The 19,604-nt window shown below is 47.6% G+C and overlaps 1 protein-coding gene across 1 annotated transcript; it reads left to right on the top strand.

Moving 5' to 3' along the window:
• Nucleotides 1-4,831: 4,831 nt before the first annotated feature.
• On the top strand, nucleotides 4,832-19,398 carry Med9 (mediator complex subunit 9). Its single transcript, XM_052757352.1, has 2 exons — nucleotides 4,832-5,082; nucleotides 17,721-19,398. The coding sequence occupies exons 1-2, from the start codon at nucleotides 4,871-4,873 to the stop codon at nucleotides 17,935-17,937; spliced, it is 429 nt and encodes a 142-aa protein (XP_052613312.1). The 5' UTR covers nucleotides 4,832-4,870; the 3' UTR covers nucleotides 17,938-19,398.
• The last annotated feature ends 206 nt before the right edge of the window (nucleotides 19,399-19,604 follow it).

Below are 19,604 nucleotides of genomic sequence, written 5' to 3'. Positions count from 1 at the left end.
TAAACATTCCAATCTGGTTTTGGTTTTCTTTCCTCTCCATGGGACAGTTTAGAGCTGAAAAGAAATTGGCTGTGCACCCTGCCTGCACTGATCACCTGTCTCCACACATTTGCACCAACACTGGGCACAGCAGCTCTAAAGCAGCAGTGCTCTCATGGGTCCATCTGCAGATGAGGAAACTGAGGCACAGGAAGGCAAGCTGACTTACCACAGGTGGTACAGCCAAGTCCCACATAACAAGTCCCTTATCACTTATTTTTGCGTGTATGTGAGTGTCTCTCTGTGTGTGTACATATACTCATGCACGTGGGTGCTAAAGGAGCTCAGAAGAGAGCCTTAGATACTTACAGGTGCTGGGAACTGAACTTGGGTCCTTCAGCCCCTCCCCTTGCAACATAAAAGAAACAAACTACTACAACAAATGTTTCTGTGCCATTTGCCAATTCTCTGTCCCTTTAGTGGGTGGGGGTAAATCCTCCAGTTCCTTTTCTCAATCACACACACACACACACACACACACACACACACACACACACACACACACACATATATCTGTGTCTGTGTCTAGGGACAATATATGGTGTGGCTTTTTCATATCTTAAACATTTATATAATACTATGGGTTGGATAAATGTGCCCTAGAGGTCCATGTGTTAAAAGCTTAGTTCCCAGCCCTGGTGCTACATATAATGATGGACGCTTTAGCGATCTTCTGGCCATTGGAGGAGTTCCCTTATAGGGAATTGTGACCCCTTAGTCCCATCTTCTTCCTTTCTCTCCTTGGCATTTTGGCCATGAGGTGAAAGTTTTTTTTTTTTTTTTTTCTCGAGACAGGGTTTCTCTGTGTAGCTTTGCGCCTTTCCTGGATCTCACTCTGTAGCCCAGGCCGGCCTCAAACTCACAGAGATCCGCCTGCCTCTGCCTCCCAAGTGCTGGGATTAAAGGCGTGCGCCACCACCGCCCGGCGAGGTGAAAGTTTTGATACACCCCTTGTCTCATCCCTGTCCCTAAAGCAATGGGCCAATCTGTCATCCTCTACAACAGCAGTTCTTAGCCTTCCTAATGCTGTGACCCTTTAATACAGTTCCTCATGTCATAAAAATCATAAATAAGCCGGGCGGTGGTGGCGCACGCCTTTAATCCCAGCACTCGGGAGGCAGAGCCAGGCAGATCTCTGTGAGTTCGAGGCCAGCCTGGGCTACCAAGTGAGTCCCAGGAAAGGCGCAAAGCTACACAGAGAAACCCTGTCTCGAAAAACCAAAAAAAAAAAAAAATCATAAATAATTGTAATAATAATTTTTTTTTGAGACAGGGTTTCTCTGTGTAGCCCTGGCTGTCCTGGAACTCACTTTGTAGAACAGGCTGGCCTCAAACTCATAAGAGATCCTACTGCCTCTGCCTCCCAAGTGCTGGGATTAAAGACACATACCACCATAAAATTATTATTACTGCTACTTCATAACTGTAATTTTCCTACTGTTATGAATCATAATGTAAATATCTGTGTTTTCCAATGGTCCTTGGGGTTCTTGACCTACAGTTTGAGAACTGCTGCTTAAAACCTTTTAAACCTGTGTCCCAAAAATCAGTCTTTGTTTGTTTGTTTTTGAGACAGGGTTTCTCTGTGTAACTTTGGAGCTGTCCTGGAACTGGCACTGTAGACCAGGCTAGCCTCAGACTCACAGAGATCCACCTGCCTCTGCCTCCTGAGTGCAGGGATTAAAGGTGTGTGCCACCACTGCCTGGCAAAATCAGTCTTTTTCTTTGAAGTCGGATGCGTTTTGTCCAGATGTGTTTTTAGAGACAGTTAGAGTTGGTTGTAATACACTACTCAGGGGATACCTTTGTGCCACTTGGTTTTCCCACCAGTTCTACTACTGTGATGGTGAACTCTGCCTATGTTTATGTCTTTGGTATGTGTACACCACCCAGTGTCGGGGCGGGGGGGGGGGGGGGGACGGAACACTTGCCACATTTGGATACTGATCACTTGAAATGTGGCTAGTTCAAATGGAGATGGGACGTGCTTATAAAACACACACCAGATTTCAAAGACAGTGTGGTGAACAGGATAAGCACCTCAGTAATGATTTTTAGCATTCTTTTTTGTTGAAATGATAATAGTTTTTATACTGGGTTAAACAAACTATGCTATTAACTCTAGTTGTTTTGTTTTTAATATGACTACTGAAAAACTGGAAGGCCCCATGCCTTACATCTGTGGTGCATGCTGCATTTCTGTAGGAGAGTACTGATGGAGATCAGCTTCTCTTTTTAAAACGAAATCCTAGTTAAATAATTAAGATGATGTTTTAGGAGCATTAACTTTGGGTGTATTTTTATTTTATTTAAAATTTTGGGTTTATTTTACCATTTATTGTATGGATGTTTTGTCTGCTGTATGCCAGGTGACCATGGATGCCGGAAGAGGGCATCATATCTTCCAGAACTGGAGTTACACACAGTTGTGAACTGCCCATGTGGATGCTGGGAATCGAACCAAGGTCCTCTAGAAGAGCAACCAGTGCTTGTAATGGCTGAGCTCCCGAGTATATTTTAATCTGTTGCCAGTCTAGGTTTTATTGACAGGAAAGAACACCCCACATCCAAGTGAGATACATTTTATATTACTTCACACAGATAATTATCCCCAGTGTTAGTACATTTTGTATTCTAGCAGACCACAGACTGGATGATTGATAATGAACAGAGAGTTTGTACATAGTTGCAGAGGCTGAGAAGGCCAAGGTCAAGGGGCCACGTTTGTCAAGGGGCTTTTGGCTCTATCACAGTGTGACAATAAGCATTGTGTAACTAGAGAGCAAGAGAGGACAGAATGTGCCTTTATAGCAAACCTATTCCCTTCGAAAGAATTCATTCCTAAAGTAACGCGAATTCATCCATGACTCATAAAGGAGCTACCCCTGACTCTGGGGTTTCTCACACATGAACTTTGGGGACACATCCTCACTATTGCAATACATGAAAAACCCACTCAGATTTCCTGTGATGCTATGGAGCTATTCAAAGTGAAGTTAAGCAACTGTCCAAAGTCATACCACTCCCAAGAGTGGAGCCCGGCTTGAAGGCAGGCAGGCTGCTCAAGCCTGGCCCTTCAGCCACAAACCTGATGGAACAAGGTGCACTGAGAAGCCATGCAAACCTGCCCAAGAAGGTACAAGCGCAGCTTAACTGGATGAAGCCTCTCACATAATCTCTCCATGTCTCAGTGGCGCCTCCTTTTCTAACTTTCATCAGCATGGCTGCACAGACACACACCTATTTGCAGCGATTTCAGCTTTAATGAAACCAGAATACAGAGCATTCCTCTGACATCTGTTCTCAGTGTTGTGAAGTCAGCTCTATTCTCTGCCACTAATTATATTAACTATTTTTAGGGCAAACTGTCAGTGCACCATACTTATTCATGCTTCCTACATTCCCAATTTGTTTTCTTTAGCCATATCTATTTATATCTTAAGGGCTTTTTAAAGAGATGCCCTCATTCTGCCAATGATTAAGTTTGGGGCTTGTAATTAAGTTATAAAACACATTGGGATGGGGAATGACATGCCATGAGGGTATTATTGGTGGCTACTAGATTGCTTTTTGAATTCTGAATAAAAATTCATGTTAACACTTGGAATCAAAAAGTTGCAGGTCAGGGAGGGACCTGAGATCACCTACTTGTAGATTTTAGACCACAAACTTGAAAGCTCTGTGACCCTGTGATCCTGGGGCTGCTAGTGTAGCCTTTGTTAACTTCAGTTTCCTTCTCTATAAAATGAAAAACTAAGATGGACCTTCCAGAGTTTCTCGGTGGGTTAAACGAGGGTTTTAATTGTTTCTTGTCACTTTCATTCCACCATACTAGTGACAGCTGTGATTTACTAACACTGCTATTTTACCATAATTTCCCCCAGATACCACCAAAGGTGTCTAATCTCTTCTGGCACACTTGGTCCAATTTCAACAGGTCATTCTGTCCTCTGTTCCCCACGCCCCAAGACTCATGAACCCTCCCCTTGGGTGGAGAGATCCTGGGTTAGAAGAAAACTCTATATAGTTTCCTGCAGTAAGAAACACTTAGTCCCACAAGGGCTTATGTTTCCTGAGCCCCCTTCCCCTTTGGGTGGCTAGCCCTTCATGTCATATTGTGAAGTTGTGTTGCCACCAATGGGATGAAATGCAGTCACCACCTAAGGCAGGGGTAAAAGGCAGTGGGCATTTTGTTGAGTATTTTTTGCTGTCTTGGTTGGGGTTCTAGTGCATTCATTTTTCAAAAAGAAATCACCAAATTTTACTGTCTCTGTGTTCCTTTATGCAACACTGCAATTTTTCTCTTCCCAACACTTCCTTCATCCCTCTGTTTGGGACACTCTCCTCAGGCCCAAGATATGTAGTCTGGCCCCTGCTAGATGCAGACTAAATGCTTGAGAACAATTCATTTCTCCCTCAGCAGCCATGTGGAACTTGGAGAGACAATGTATTTGTATGGTGTGTTTTGCTGTCGCCAGTCGGGGGCCCTCTCGGAGGCCGGCATGACACAAAGAAGCGTAGGTCCTTGTCATCCGGATGCTCACTGGCGTCATCCCCTCTTCCTGCCATTCCCAGCGTGTGTGTGTGTGTGGGGGGGGTCCTCGTCGGTGTTTTGACCCTTCTCTGTCACGCGAACTGGAAAAAGATGACTGAAATAGGTCCCTTACTCCAGGCTACTTAATTTAGCGGTCCTGACGCCTGTCGCCTAGCAACACTCGCCGGCCGGCGCCCAGTGCGCAGGCTCAGAACCTTTTCCCGCTCGGCCTCCCGGGCGCGCAGCTGTGACGCAAGCATTCCGCGACTTTTCGGCAGTCACCGCACGCGTGGTACCATGGCTTCCTCGGGGGTGGCGGGTGGGAGACAGGCCGAAGATCCACTGCAGCCGCCGCCGGAGCTGCTGCCGGAGTCCAAGCCGCCGCCGCCGCCTCAGCCTCTACCGGTCGCCGCGCTCCCGCCGCCGCCGGCGCCGCGGCCGCAGTCCCCCTCAGGCGCGAAGGAGGAGAATTACTCCTTTTTACCGTTGGTTCACAATGTCATCAAATGGTAAGGGTCTAGGAGAGGTCAAGACACCAGCTTGCCCGGCCTCTGGTGTTGCTCGTTCGGTCCGAGCAGCCGAAGCCTGGGCTCTCTCTGGGCCACGCCCCATGTTCCCAGGGGGCCCGACAGTCGCCTTGTGAGTTCAGCAACCTCCCCAGGCCCTGAGAGTTACCCTGGGCACCCGGGTGAAGCCCACAGACCGAGCAGATTCACAGGTTCCGCGGTGCAATCCTCTGGTTCGTATCCCAGATCCCGCAGCGTCTTGGGGATGGCTCTCAAGTTCTTACACACATAGTCTGGAGACATTTGTTTGTTTGTTTGTTTTTGTTTTTCGGGATAGTGTTTCCCTGTGTAACAGCCCTAGCTGTCCTGGAACTCGCTTTGTAGACCAGGCTGGCCTAGAACTCACAGAGATCCGCCTGCCTCTGCCTCCCGAGTGCTGGGATTAAAGACGTGTGCCACCACGCCCGGCCTTCTGAAGGCAATTTTATACATATATAGTTTTAATTTCCCTGCATTTTGACTGTTCATACGAAGCCTAGTGTGGAATTTCCCACTTGTAGCATTATGTGGGCCCTGAAAAGTTATCGAACATTGGTGGATTTTAGATGTTAAGATTCGAGAGTCTCACCTTGAACACTGTTCCTGTTTCAATGTTAGATAGCATCTTTACCCACGTGGCACTGTTACATACTATGGATGTATACTGGAAAGGAACCAGCGATTTGCCATCACAGGACTTACCAGTTAGAAGCAGAGAAAAACAAACATAATAGTCTATCATTTTTAAAATTGGAGAGGGAAGGGGTGATGCTAGAAAACATTTGAAACAAAGACACGGAAGCTGCTCCAAATGATTATGTCGCAGTGTTAACTACTCTAACGGAACATCCAAGGATGTGGGTGTCATGTTTTTGGCCCAACATCTCCAGTCTCCAAGATGGCTTACATTTTTTGTTATCTCCATACATAGTTGTGTCAGTTCCAAGAGGTACACTGTTGTACAAGCATTCTCATCTCAAGTGTGCTTTGATAAACTTAGGTGGCGCAGGACAGTCACCCCCTGGGGCCCCTTGGTGCTGTCTGGATTCTTGGGAACAGTAAGAAAGAGGTGGATGGTTTGGTGGGTGAGAATACTTGCTGTGCAAGCGTGAGGACCTGAGCTTGAATCCCCAGCACCCCCATAAAAAGCCGGTCATGGCCGCTCATGCCTGTGGCCCCAGCATTTCAGGGCAGAGACAAACAGGTCTTGAGAGGTCTGGCCAGCCAGCCTGGCTGAAACTGTGAACTTCCCATTCGTTAGGAGACCCTGTCTCAAGGCAATAAGGTGAAGAGTGACAGAAAAAGACACTTTCTTTCCCTACTTCGACATGCCTACCCGCACACTCACAGGCATTCACAGACCTGAATAACAACTCCCCCCCTCCCCCCAAACACACATACAAGGCATACCACACATATAGTAAACAAAAAAGAGTCTTGTTAACATGGGAGGTATAAAAGTTGCTGCTGGTGTATTAGGACATCTGTTGAAAGGGGGAATTTTATTTATATATTTGTTTGTTTGAGACAGTGTTTTGCTACAAAGCCCAGACTGCCTTTGACCTTTTGATCCTCCTATCTCAGCTTCCTGAGTGCTGGGACTATAGGCGTGTACCATTATACCTAGCAACTGTGAATCTCTTAGTAGGAAGGAGTGTGCTTTAAAAATCACAGTAAGAAGTTCAGTATAGTAAATGCATAAACTAGTGACATCGTTATTATCATTATCAAGCATTAGGCACTATCTGTAATTGTATATGCTGTACTTTTATACATCTGGCAGTAATTATTGTTTTTTTTTCCACAGTAGTGTGAGTGATGTATTCTGCTGCAGAGTTACCACAGCTACTGTGTTCCTAGGCACATTTTGGTTACATTATAACCTTTAGACTATTACTGTTTATATGATCTGATTATTGACCAGGTTATTCAGCGCTGACTGGATAGACACAGGACACTAGGTGCAGACCCCTGAACTTGTAACTTCTGCTAAACCATTAAATACTAAAAGTGAATTAAGACAAGATTACAGTACCAGTCATGTTTATGAATATTGGCATGCCCTTAGATGTTTCACTGATATGGAACTGCCATTTGGCCTAAAAATCTTAAAAGCCAGCTTCATTGGAGTTGAGGCAGCCTAGGTCCCTTGCTGTGTGGTGGCTTGGTACTTACCTTAGTTAGGATTATTAGGGCTGTGATGAAACACTATGCCTAAAAGCAGATTGTGAAGGAAAGAGTTTATTTGGCTTACACTTCCATTATCACTGGAGGAGGTCAGAGCAGGAACCTAGAAGCAGGAGCTGATGAGGAGGCCATGGAGGAAGCTGCTTACTGGCTTGCTCCACATACCTTGCTCAACCTGCTTTCTTTTTCTTTCTTTTAGTTTTTGGAGACAGGATTTCTCTATAAAGCCCTGGCTGTTTTGGAACCAGGCTAGCCTCCAGCTCAGAGATCCAACTGCGTTTGCCTCCCGAGTGCTGGGATTAATGGTACGGGCTACCACGCCCAGCTTCAGTGTGCTTTCTTACTAGAATCTAGACCATCCTCCTGGGGTAGCTCACCCACAATGAATGGACTGGGCCCTCCCGTATCAATCACAAATTCAGAAAATGCTTTATAGGCTTGTCTTCAGCTGATCTTGTGGAAGTATTTCCTCGGGTAAAGCTTCCTCTTCTCTGATGACCCTGGCTTGTGTCAAGTTGACATAAAACTAGCAGGCGCAGTGCTCATCTGCAACTTTTCAAACGATGGCGAAGCTTCGGTTCTCACGTTAGACTCTCGGCCTCAGACAACACGAACGCCCTGTTTGTGGAGTCAGGCATTCTGCCCCTTTATGGTAGCTTTTGGCAGATACGTTAGTGAGACAGAAGAGAGGGAGGCGAGCAAGCAGACAGCCACAAGCCCTCACCATCTCAGGCAGTGCTGGAGTATTGGGGTTATCCAGAGTAACCCAGATAGACACGGAAACATTAAAGCACAGATGGGTGCCCATTCACCCATACTGCAGAGCGGATGCTCCCAAGCCAGCAGAGCACTTGGGTTGGTTGGGCCAGCCTTAGGGACAGGAAGTGAGATGTACCAAGAACATGCTATGAACTCAGGGTCTGAGTTCAAGTCTGTACTGAGGCTCGCCTTACCATCTTTGTAAATACTTAACCTTCCCAGGCTGTAATTTTCCTGTCTCTATTCATCAGTAGATCCAAATGCTGGGCATGGTGGTGCATACCTTTCCTCCCAACACTTAAGAGACTGAGGCTGATCTCTGAATTTGAGACCAACCTGGTCTACATGTCTAGTTCCAGGCCAGCTAGGAACAATAGGTTCAAACTACAGTTCTGTGGCTTATGGCTAGGTAGCCTTGGGCAGGTAACTCTGCTTCTCATAGAACTGGGAGAACTCTAAGGTGCATGCCTATGAGAGATGACAGGTTGATCATGCCAGCTTGTCTAAAAGAATTTTATTTTATTTTATTTATTTATTTATTTTTTTTGGTTTTTCGAGACAGGGTTTCTCTGTGTAGCTTTGCGCCTTTCCTGGATCTCGCTCTGTAGACCAGGCTGGCCTCGAACTCACAGAGATCTGCCTGCCTCTGCCTCCCAAGTGCTGGGATTAAAGGCGTGCGCCACCACCGCCTGGCAGGATTTTATATTTTATGTTTATTTATTTAGCATAAGAAGAGGAAGGACAGGCAGTGGTTGCCGGAAAACAGCTGGCAGGGGCTAACTCACCTACTGACTCGGAAACAGCTGCCTTGATCATGCATGGCTTCCCCACTCCTCAGGGCCTGTAGTGGTAGAAAGAAGGTAGTCTAAGAATGGGGAAGTCTCAGAAGGACACACCCACAGTCCTGACTCGCTCCCCTGCCCGAAGCAATCCGATAATACCCTTCTTCCATCCTGTGGACAGTGAAAATATTGCTCTGCTCAAGATTGATCCTTTACAAGGATAAGCCAGAGTCAGGGTGGGACACAGCATACTTCGGGACTGGGAAGGAAAACCAGCTGGAAATGGGTTATGAGCCCCTCGGGCACCCCTGCAGTGTGGCTGCTAGCCTGGCGGAGAGTAAGGTATCCTCCTGGAGTGTCTGACCTGCTAAAGGGAAAAGACTGGGAAAGAAAAGGACCCCCGGGAGAACAGCCTTCTTCAAGAAAAACCGGTTCCACTCATCCTACAAGAGTGAAGATATGTCATTCCTACTCAGCCTTTAGCAGCTCACGTGTAAGTGTGTGACTGGCAGTGCTGGCCACTAGCCACATAAAAGAAACTGCAGTAAGCCAGGCGGTGGTGGTGCACGCCTTTAATCCCAGCACTCAGGAGGCAGAGGCAGGCAGATCTCTGTGAGTTCGAGGCCAGCCTGGTCTACAGAGCGAGATCCAGGAAAGGTGTAAAACTACACAGAGACACCCTGTCTCGAAAAACAAAAACAACAACAACAAAAAAAAAACCAAACTTTTGGGGTTGGGGATTTAGCTCAGTGGTAGAGCGCTTGCCTAGCAAGCACAAGGCCCTAGGTTCGGTCCTCAGCTCTGAAAAAAAAAAAAAGAAACTGCAGTAAGAAAGACAGAGCCCCCAGGCGGAGGTGGCACACGTCTTTAATCCCAGCACTCAAGGCAGGATCTGAGTTCGAGGCCAGCCTGGTCTACATAGCGAGTTCGAGGACAGCCAGGGCTATTTACACAGAGAAGCCCTGTCTCCAGGGTGGGGAGAAAGAAAGACAGGATCCAAGAGAAAGCAGTATGCTCAGAGAGGTCAGCTGGTACTGTCTCCATGAAAAAAGGTAGGTCCAGTCTGAAAGCTCTGGGATATTGGGTGAGCTTTTAGGCAAGTGAGGGAAAGAGATTAGGACTATGGCAGGGACGGGAAGGAAGGGACTTAGGAAGCCTGAAGTGGCAGCTCATGGTGAGTGCTGCCACTGAGTTTGATATTCCAAGAGGGAGGAAGGTCGGGTAGACAAGCTGTGCACTCAGGACTCCTGAGGACACAGTGGCTCAGTGTGATGTGTTCAGCACAACCAAGGGAAGAGGGAGATTGTGGAGGAGCCAGGACACTGAGGGCAGCATTTCCTTTGGAGGGTAATCCATTTTGGAGGACTAAGTTGCCAGCAAATCTTACAGGCTGGGAGTCGGGGATGAGGACCACCCTAGTGGTCCAGGGTGGCTCTGCCAGACCCGGATGTCTTGTTCTATGCTTCCCTCAGCAGTCCTTGAGCTGTGTGCGCCCACTTTTCTAGGATGAGTAAGGATGGAAAGTCTGAAGCAGAGGACATAGCCTTGTTCTAAAAAGTTCAGCATTAATTACATCATAAGGGGGTTTTAATTAACAAAAGGTGTTAAAATGCCTTGTTTCTTCCCTGGGTTTATATACGTGTATGTCTTTTCAGAAAGTCATAGAAATGGGGACCAGACTGTCTTGTGCCATTTCCTTAGGCTGCTGTAGATTCCATCCTGTGCACATGCAAAAGTCTGTCTCATTAAGGGAGCTGCAGAGAATCCCATCTGAGATGCAGCCGGTCTTCACATGGAGGCATTTTGGTATTTCATTTTTGCAGCAGGCACCATGCTGGGTGAACAGCCCTTTGCTTGAGCTGGAGTGAGGTAATCCTCAGCCATGGAACGACTGAAGCAGGGACATGCAGTTTCTATTTTGACAGCTACTGCTCATTCATCTTTTTAGCTGACTCCTCCAAACTTCAGATCAGGCTACTTCAGTTATCTTGAAAACTCTATTAACCTGAAATGGCCCATAAATCTGCCACCTGAGAAGCACTAAGACAGATTAAAGATAGATTCCATAGATGGACAGTAGGAAGTAATCTGTCTCCCAGTCCTTTCCACTGCCTCCCTCTCCCAGATCTGTGCATAATTCCACGCAGGACTGAGTCATCAGTCCTTGAAATGTTCCACCCAATGACTCTTAGTGCATATGTGCTCTGCTCCTGTAGTTGGAGTTGAAATGAGTACCTGGGTCTCACTTTCTCAGTGCGTTCTCTGGAGTCTCCAGGAGAAATTTCTAGTGATGTGGTATGTGAATATAACATTCCAGTCACTATTAGCAAAGTTGGAAAGAATGCATCGATTTATGCTTCTGTTAACCAGTGTATTTCTCTTTCCCCTTACCCCTGCTGTTACCATTAAACTTTTAACTGGCTAGTCTGATAGATAGGTCAGAAATGATAGTTGATTGGTATATTGTATTATTTTCAGTATATCATCTTTTTCATATGCAATTTTAATTTGTTTGTTTTGAGACAAGGTCTCACTATGTAGCTCTGGCTGGCCTGGAACTCACTATGTAGACCAGGCTAGCCTTGGACTCAGAGCTCCACCTGCTTCTGCCTCCTGAGTGCTGGATTAAAAGGTGTGCACCATCATGCCTGGCTTGCAGTTTTTTTTTTTTTTTTTTTTTTCCAAGACAGGGTTTCTCTGTGTAGCTTTGCGCCTTTTCCTGGAACTCACTTGGTAGCCCAGGCTGGCCTCGAACTCACAGAGATCCGCCTGGCTCTGCCTCCCAAGTGCTGGGATTAAAGGCGTGCGCCACCACCGCCCGGCTCTGGCTTGCAGTTTTAATTTTCTGTTGCTGTTGTTTTTTTTGTGCCCTTTCCTGCTAGTTTCCTGGGCTTCTATTGAGCTGTGCTTCTCATTTCTGTCTTTCAGATGTAAATTCCCAGGTTGTTGACTCTTCTTTCAGTTTTGGTAATGGTCATGGTGATTTTTTCCTACTTCAAATCATGATTTCATATAGTCAGATTTGCTCAGCTTTTCCTTCACAGCTTCTTGAGTGTGAGTCTGTGTTTGTTCTTTTTCTTGTCATGTGACAAAACCCTCCAGGGTAGAAACCCTACCAGAGGATATCTGTTTTGGCTCACTGAGAGCGTTTGTCCATCATGATGGAGAGTTTGGCGAAACACAGTTGCATCTATCCATCATGATGGCCAGGAAGTAGAGAGAAGGCAAGGAAGGGGCCAGGGAGGGACAAAATACTCCCCACGGACATGCTCCCAGTGTCCTAATTCTTTCTGCTTTGTTCCCTGCACCCCAAAGTTCCTGGAACTTTCCACTAATGGTGTCACTAAGTACTTAAAATACCAGCCTGTAGGGGACACTTGGTATCAAACCAACAGAATCTTGCTTAGAAAGGCCTTGGAAAGCCAGCGCGGTGGCACACGCCTTTGATCCCAGCACTCGGGAGGCAGAGTCAGGCTGATCTCTGTGAGTTCGAGGCCAGCCTGGTCTACAGAGTGAGATCCAGGACAGACTCCAAAGCTACACAGAGGAACCCTGTCTCGAAAAACAAAACAAAATAAAACAAAACAAAACAAAACCAAAAAAAAGGAAGAAAGGCTTTGGAACTCACGCTGTAGAGCAGGCAAGCCTCGAACTCAACAGAGATCCGCCTGCTTCTGCTTCCCGAGTGCTGGGATTAAAGGCGTTCACCACCACTTCTTAACTGGTCTCTTTGCCTTTAAAGTCTCTCCAATTCATTCTGTGGGCGTTATCAGGTTCATTTTTCTCTGCCCAAAATTTTCTGGAGTATTGTACACTACAGTACCTCTGTACTGACACTCAGGAGACTGAACTAAGGGAGATCTCATTTGAGGCTAGCCTGGGCTACATGGTGAGACCGTGCCTTTAGAAAATGCTTCACTCGGTTCCCTTTTCCTAAATTGAGCCCAGACTTTTAGCCTTTTATTCAGGGGTCACAGCAGACCATATCATATGCCCTGACTGGACAAGCTGCCACTGCAGAGCTGGGTAGTTACATGTGTCTTTGACTGGGCAGAGCACTCATGGAACCTGTGTATCTTTAAGGACTTACCTAGAGGCCACTCCTACACTCAGAGTTTTGTGAGCCAGCACTTTCCACCGCACCCTGTGACTCCGCCTGGTCCCTGGAAACTGGCTGAAACAGCCCTGCTTAGAGTTGGAGTCCAAATACTGGCTTTGCGCCCATCATCTTTCCATAGTTGAGTGAACAATTATGTGAACTACATGTTTGCTAGGCCTGGTGGTGCAACCTTGTGATCCCAGCCACTGGGGAGGCTTGGGTAAGAGGATTGTGAGTTCAAGGCCTACCTAGGCAGTAGAAATTGAAGAGGACTGAGGATGTAACTTAGTGGTTCAGTGCTTGTCTGTCAATCATGAAGCCCTGGATTCAATGCCAGTGCTAGAATTTACAGGCTGTATACTTATTATTGTGAGACAGGGTTTCTCTATGTATCCCTGGCTGTCCTGGAACTACTATATAGATTAGGCTGGCCTTGAACTCATAGAGAAGTGCCTGCCTCTGCCTCTCAAGTGCTGAGATAAAGGTATGTGCCACTACACCTGGCCTGGTTTTTGAAGTTTGAAAGAATGAGGAGAGGAAATGCTTGTAAGAACTATTATAAACCCCACTCTTTGAGGCCCCTCTTTGTATACAGTGAAGCTCCAAAGGGCATAGACTAGAAAGGAGGAATAAAGAAAGCATGGTCTTCAAATTCAGCTTGTCTCATCTGAGACTGAAACGAAGCGTCCGAGCCTACCAATTCTGAAGTGAGGTGTCCCTGCCTGGATGCCGCTTTTTGGTCCACCCAGTTAGTAAGTCTGTTGATTTGAGTACTTAAGCAATGTGGCTTTAATTAAATGTCATACTTTTGTCAGATGTCTTAGGTTGCTAGTGGGTACAGGAGAGCCATTCTTGTTGACCCAGCACAGGGAGTTCAAGTGACGAGCGCAAGCATCCCTCCCGCCTGCTCATGGCAGGTCAGCAAGACCTCTATTATGGGAACAGGGTGTTGCTGACCTGCCTCTTCCCACACACAGGCTCCTTGCCAGCTGAGGCCTGCTGGGCTGTGTAGGAAGTGCCCCTACAGACCGTGTCTGGGATTCACAGTTCGCTGCCGTGTGTCCACTGTGTCCATCCAGTGCCCACTCCTTCCGCTGTGTCCTGGAGCAGAAAGGGTGCCATTAGAGCCTGTCTGGAGACTGCTTGGAAAAGCTGCATCCTGGCCTCTACCTCTGTTCTTTTCAGACTCACAGGAGAACTACCCAGGCCCTGATGGCCTTCATAAGGGCGGTTTCCCCAGCAGAAAAGACAGTAAAAAAAAAAGCTGCCGGAAAAGGGGTCCAGGGAAAGTAAGTTAAGAGTGCTCTCCTGGTGGGCTCCTTCACAGTTGAATTTGCCAAAGTATGGGTATGTTGGGGTGGAGAGCCACCCCCAGCTCATGTAGTGACCTGTCCAGACTTGGATTTCTAAAGGTGGGTGGGACAGAGATTAGGAGGAGGGGAGGACTTGGGTGTCTAAGAAGCAGTGGCAGTGGTTGTCTGAAGTGTATTGGGGAGGGCCACCTTAGGGTGTGAGGGCTGCTGTCCCCTTGTAGATGCAGACAGAGGCAGGCAGATGGCATTTCCACTGTGGATGCTTGCAGGCTCCCCAGACTCTGGGAGAAAATCTGGATGCTGGAGGAGGAGCTCGACTTGGAAAAGAGGGCTGTGGGAGTTAGTTGCTGGGAGTGAGGGAACAAGCCCACAGGCATGCTGTAAAGCAGTTTTTTCAAACTTCTCTAAGGAACAGAATCTTCTGTAAGTGATCACTAAGAGATTGAAAACATCTGCAATCCTGTGGCAAATGAAAGCTAGTGTGGGAAGTCCAAAGCCACTGTACCAAAAACCTGGTGGATATTGGCAGAACTACAGAGAAAACCAGATCACTGCTAGGCAGGAAGTAGCCACTAATAGCCAGATAAGATTGCTCACAGTCGGGAGAGACAGCCATGAGTTTTGAGGAGATACGTGTTTATGTTTAGGAAGGGATCTTCCTGTGCTGCCTAGACTGGCCTCCAACTTGGTCTTCCTGCCTCAGTTTCCCAAGAAACTGGGATTATAGGTGTGTGTTGTTGTGCTCAGAGGGTATTCTCGCAATATATGTAAAAAATTATATAAAGCCTTTGACCCAGAATTCTCCCTGGTAGGACATTATCTTTCCAGAATACTTGCACAGTTATACAAAAATGCAGATATACGATGTCCATTGCCATTTTGATGAATTACAGGCATTCCAGATAATGGCCCATAAATATTTTCACAATATAATCAAATGCATATTAATGTGGAAAGACCTCCAATATGGATTAAGTGAAAAGACAAGAATGGGAACCATATTTGATGTGCTTCTGTCAGAATAACGAAAGTTACACATGGTTGTATGTATTTTGAGGTGATCTACAACAGTTTACATCATATGCTAACACAGGTGTCTCTGAGACTGGGACTGAAGGGACTTCCCTTTTCCAAGCCTTAATATCTATCATTTTGAATTTCTTGCCTCTGTATCTACTAATATTTAAGAGAAACATTTGACTGGGGACGTGAAAGCCGCTGGAGTCGGTACAGTGGGAGGAAAGGCTGTGGACAGAGAGGACTGAGCAGGATCGGGCATGCTTCTGAGGAGGGCAAAAGTTTGGTGGAGGAAGACGTAGGTGGCCAGGTCAGGTCAGCGGAGGTGAGGAGGGTGACTGTCCGGTTTGAGAAGAGGTTGGCCTGCTGACCCATGACCTCCTCTTGTTTCTGCATTGCTGGAGGACACACTGCTCACTTGTTGCCAGTTTGTTTCTGTGCCAAAAAGAAATTGGGGGAAATCGGCGTGTTCTGAGATGCACCCATTGTTCCTAGGCTTTTGTTCAAGAGCCTGGGACTTGTACCTAAATGCCTGGGCGGCTGCTAAAAGGATGCCCTGCTCTTCGTGCCCCCATGGCCGTAGTGTTTCTGCCCACCCTTTGAGAAAGCACAGGAGGTGGACGTGGTGCTCTAACTTTGTCCTCATGTGGATGATTTCCATCGTTCCTGACCTAGTCTCTCTCTTCCCTTCTAAAGTTGGGCAGTGACTAACGCTGAGCACAAAGGCAGCCCCACTTAGCGCTTTCGACTTTCACTCCCTCACTGTGGGGCCTGACCCTTTTCTTTAGGCCTGGGGATTTCACTCTTTCACAGCCATCCTTCCATAGCAGCTTCCCTCTTGGTTTGAGCAGGTTCCTGAATAGAGTGTTTTCCTCACCCCAGGACTTCTGTGCTATTTACCACCACCAACTAGGGCAGGTGAGGAGCCCGCTGCAGAGGCCTGCAGCCCGTCCCCTCTCCAGGCGCCTTTCTCCATGCTTCTCTCTTTCTTTCCTGAAGTCTACCCCCTCCCCCAAAGTTCACCCGGTAAAGAATGGGTCTATTGAGTTTGGAGAGTTTCAGAAGTGAGCATCTTACACATGGCCCACATTTGGCTTTCTATATTAGAATTTCTTCGGGGCTGGTTAGGTTTGTTTCAGGAACAGTAAGTATTACTATAAACCTCCTTCCATGTTTTAATTATGTGAGTTTTGTTGTTTGCTTTTACTGTATGTTTCTAGACTTGCAATGTGAACTAGTTTTCTTAAAAGAGGATTTTAAATTCTGACAAGGTTTCTGTGTGTAACAGCTCTGACTGTTCTGGAACTCGATTTGTAGACCAGGCTGTCCTTGAACTCACAGAGATCCACCTGCCTCTGCCTCCCAAGTGCTGGGATTAAAGGTGTGAGCCACCGCCCGGCTGTTAGGGTTTTTGTTCTTGTTTTGCTTTTGCTTTGGTGGCAGGAGTGGGGATCTCTGAGTGGGTCACAGCTGTGAAAGGACAGGAATGATCCACCTTCACAAGGAACTTGACCCAGAAGTAGGCATTTGCAGAACCACGGTAGAAGAGAAGGCCTGTCTGCTGAGAACTTGCAGTGACTTGTAGCTGAGTTAAATTGATGAGTAGCTCGATGGGAATTCGTCTTTATGTTAACTAAAGCCTAAGCCAGCATCACACCTCAGTGAAATGAAGGTTCGGCTAACTCAAAGTCTCCTGGTTAGCCTAGAAATGGCTGAGGTCAGGTGGAGTGGAGCATGCCAGCAAGTTTGCTGTTCTTTGTTTGGGGTAGCAGGCAGCTGGTGATTGGTACTGGTGTGTTCATTAGCGTGCTGTGGCCCTGCTCTCCAGGCAGTCACTCTTTGGACAGGTGGTGTTTTGAAAACTTCCGTTTGGTGTATTGTGGTGGGTGCATGTGTATGGTTGGGGAGACCAGAGGAGGGCACTCTGGATGCCCTGCTCTCTCTTCACTGTATTCCCTTGCACAGAACCTGAGCCTTGCTACTTTAGCCCATTGGCTTCTGAGATCTGCCTGTTTCTACACCCCACCCCCAACCTGTGCCCCTCTACTTTTACATGGGTGATGTGACTCCAAACTCAACTTGTCATACTTGGGCAAGCATTCTTTATCCACAGTTGTTTCCCGAGTGTACTGCCCTGTGTATAGGGCCAGGCCAGCGAGACACCTGTGATGAAGCAAGCTCGGTCCCTGCCCTCAGTGGGCAGAGAGTTTAAGTACCTGATTTGTCAACTGTGCTAGTCAAGGGACCGTTTGATGATCTAACTTCAAGCTAAAGAAAAAACCAGAGACCAATCCCTCTCTTCTGGGGTGGGCAACCTAGTCAGGGGACAGACATGTCAAACAACATTCTGAAAGGTATCAGAGGGTGTAGAACAAGGAAGCCCATGTGGAGATGAGCTGCATCTGCTAATAACTGACTGCCTTCTGCTCCCCTTGCCGCCCATAGCATGGACAAGGACAGCCCAGATCTCCACCAGGACTTGAATGCTCTCAAAACAAAGTTCCAGGAGATGCGGAAGCTCATAGGCACCATGCCCGGCATCCATGTGAGCCCTGAGCAGCAACAGCAGCAGCTTCACAGCCTCCGGGAGCAAGTCAGGACCAAGAATGAGCTTCTGCAGAAGTACAAGAGCCTCTGCATGTTTGAGATCCCCAAGGAGTAGGGCCAGCTCCCAGGACAGCTGCCAAGGAACTGAAGCTTCACCCGGTGCTGTCCAGCTCCTTGGGAGCCCCCCTCTAAACTGTGAGGCCACATGTGGCTGGTCGGGAGCCTCAGTGGCTGTACTCAGCCTTGACTAGCTATGCCCCAGCCCCATCAGCAGACCTAGAGGGCACAGGAGGAGAGGAGGACGCGTTCCCTTCTTTCCCTCGGCTCCTCCCGCTCCCGATACCATCAGTGGGTATCAGGTACATACTGTTCCCGTTAACAGCAGTTTCCTGAAGCATTTGCATAGAATTCGTGGGGTAAATTAGGCCTGCACTCAGATGGCATGAATTTAATATAATTAAAGAAGGTTAGGAGAGTGTGAACGTTGTTTTGAAAGGCCAGAGGGTGGGTGGCTTCCCCCCCCGCGCCAAACAGTTCACTTCCTTTTTTGTTTGAGCTACTGAATGAAACTGTATCTCCGGGGCGTCTGCCCAGAGTCCTGCCAGCCACCAACTCCAGTTTCCAGCCTCCTGCATACTAACCTTATAGGCTCTTGCTCCCTTTATCTCCATCACTCCGGGCAGTGCTCAGAATAGCCAAAGCACTGCTTGCCTGGGGCCCTTTGTTCTTCCCACGCTGGCTCAAAGAGGCTGTTAAGTAAGCAGCTCTGCCCTGATTCATAGGCCCTGGCTTACAGCGTCATCTCCCCTCTAGCCAAGGAGTCAGCCACATTCGCTGCCCTGCACATGTCCCTGCACACTTCTGGTTGGAAGCAGAGTGGTTGGAAGGAGTAATCGGGTGGTTCCTCAGCCATGGGTGTGTGTGGTCTGAGTTAGGTCTGAAGGGCAGGGGGAGCTAAGCCTGGGGGTTCCATAGCTGTGTTGTAGAGTGTGCCCAGCTAGTCCCAGGTGGAACACTGTGTTCTCTCCCTCCCAGGCTGTTACACTGAGGGCAGGGTGGCCCTTTCTCTCTCGGGAGTAAGGTGAGAGTACCCAGTATTCTTTGGATCTTGAAATGAGCACAGCCTGGGCTGACCAGTTTAGGACTTAGCAGGTGCCTGCCAAGTGGCCTTGTTGGCAGGAGTGCTGGCTGGACTGTTTTTAGCAGGGTTCTGTCCAAGATGCCTCACAGTTGGGCCCTGGGATGTGTGTTAGAGGGTGTTGAGTTCCAGTCATTTGGGCAGAAAAGAGGGCTCTGAATTTGAGTGGAGGGTGCCAATTAAGCCGCATCTACCTTGGAACTGTTATTTAACTGAATCAGTTATTTTCTAGAAAGTTTGAGCAGTAGGTGAGCCAGTTTTAAGGCTCTGCCTGGTTTCTGTGAAGCACAGAGCACACGAAATGCAGGAGTTTCAGATCCTCCCATAGGCGGAGAGAAGGGTTCCTCAGAGGCTGGAGGGAGATGAGTCTTCTCTGCTCCAGTGTGCCGACCTGCCACGTTTTCAGACATGTAATTAAAGTATGCTCTGATCCCAAGACACATGGTTTGCCTCTGTCTCTTTTCTTCCCCTAGCAGTGCTAGGCGTCAGACCCCAGGATTTCAGGTTTTATGACGCAGAATTAGAATGGACTGTTGATGGGTAGTGTAGAAGCAAGATGGCTGCTTCTTCCTCCACCCAGCACGTGCATTCTGCCATCCATTGTTGAGAAGTGGGTGCTTCCCTGTGATTTGAGTGGTACAGTT

Source organism: Peromyscus californicus, unplaced genomic scaffold (assembly GCF_007827085.1).
Source record: "Peromyscus californicus insignis strain IS unplaced genomic scaffold, ASM782708v3 Scaffold_3__1_contigs__length_106647218, whole genome shotgun sequence".
Lineage (NCBI taxonomy): Eukaryota > Metazoa > Chordata > Mammalia > Rodentia > Cricetidae > Peromyscus > Peromyscus californicus.
The sequence above is the reverse complement of the archived record's forward strand: the minus strand, read 5'-3'. Positions and strand labels throughout refer to the sequence as shown.

Bases quoted from the DNA above. Each gene is read 5' to 3' on its own strand.
- Med9 (XM_052757352.1), top strand. From the start codon at position 4,871: ATGGCTTCCTCGGGGGTGGCGGGTGGGAGACAGGCCGAAGATCCACTG. The intron at 5,083-17,720 runs GTAAGGGTCTAG...TGCCGCCCATAG, and splicing joins GTTCACAATGTCATCAAATG to CATGGACAAGGACAGCCCAG.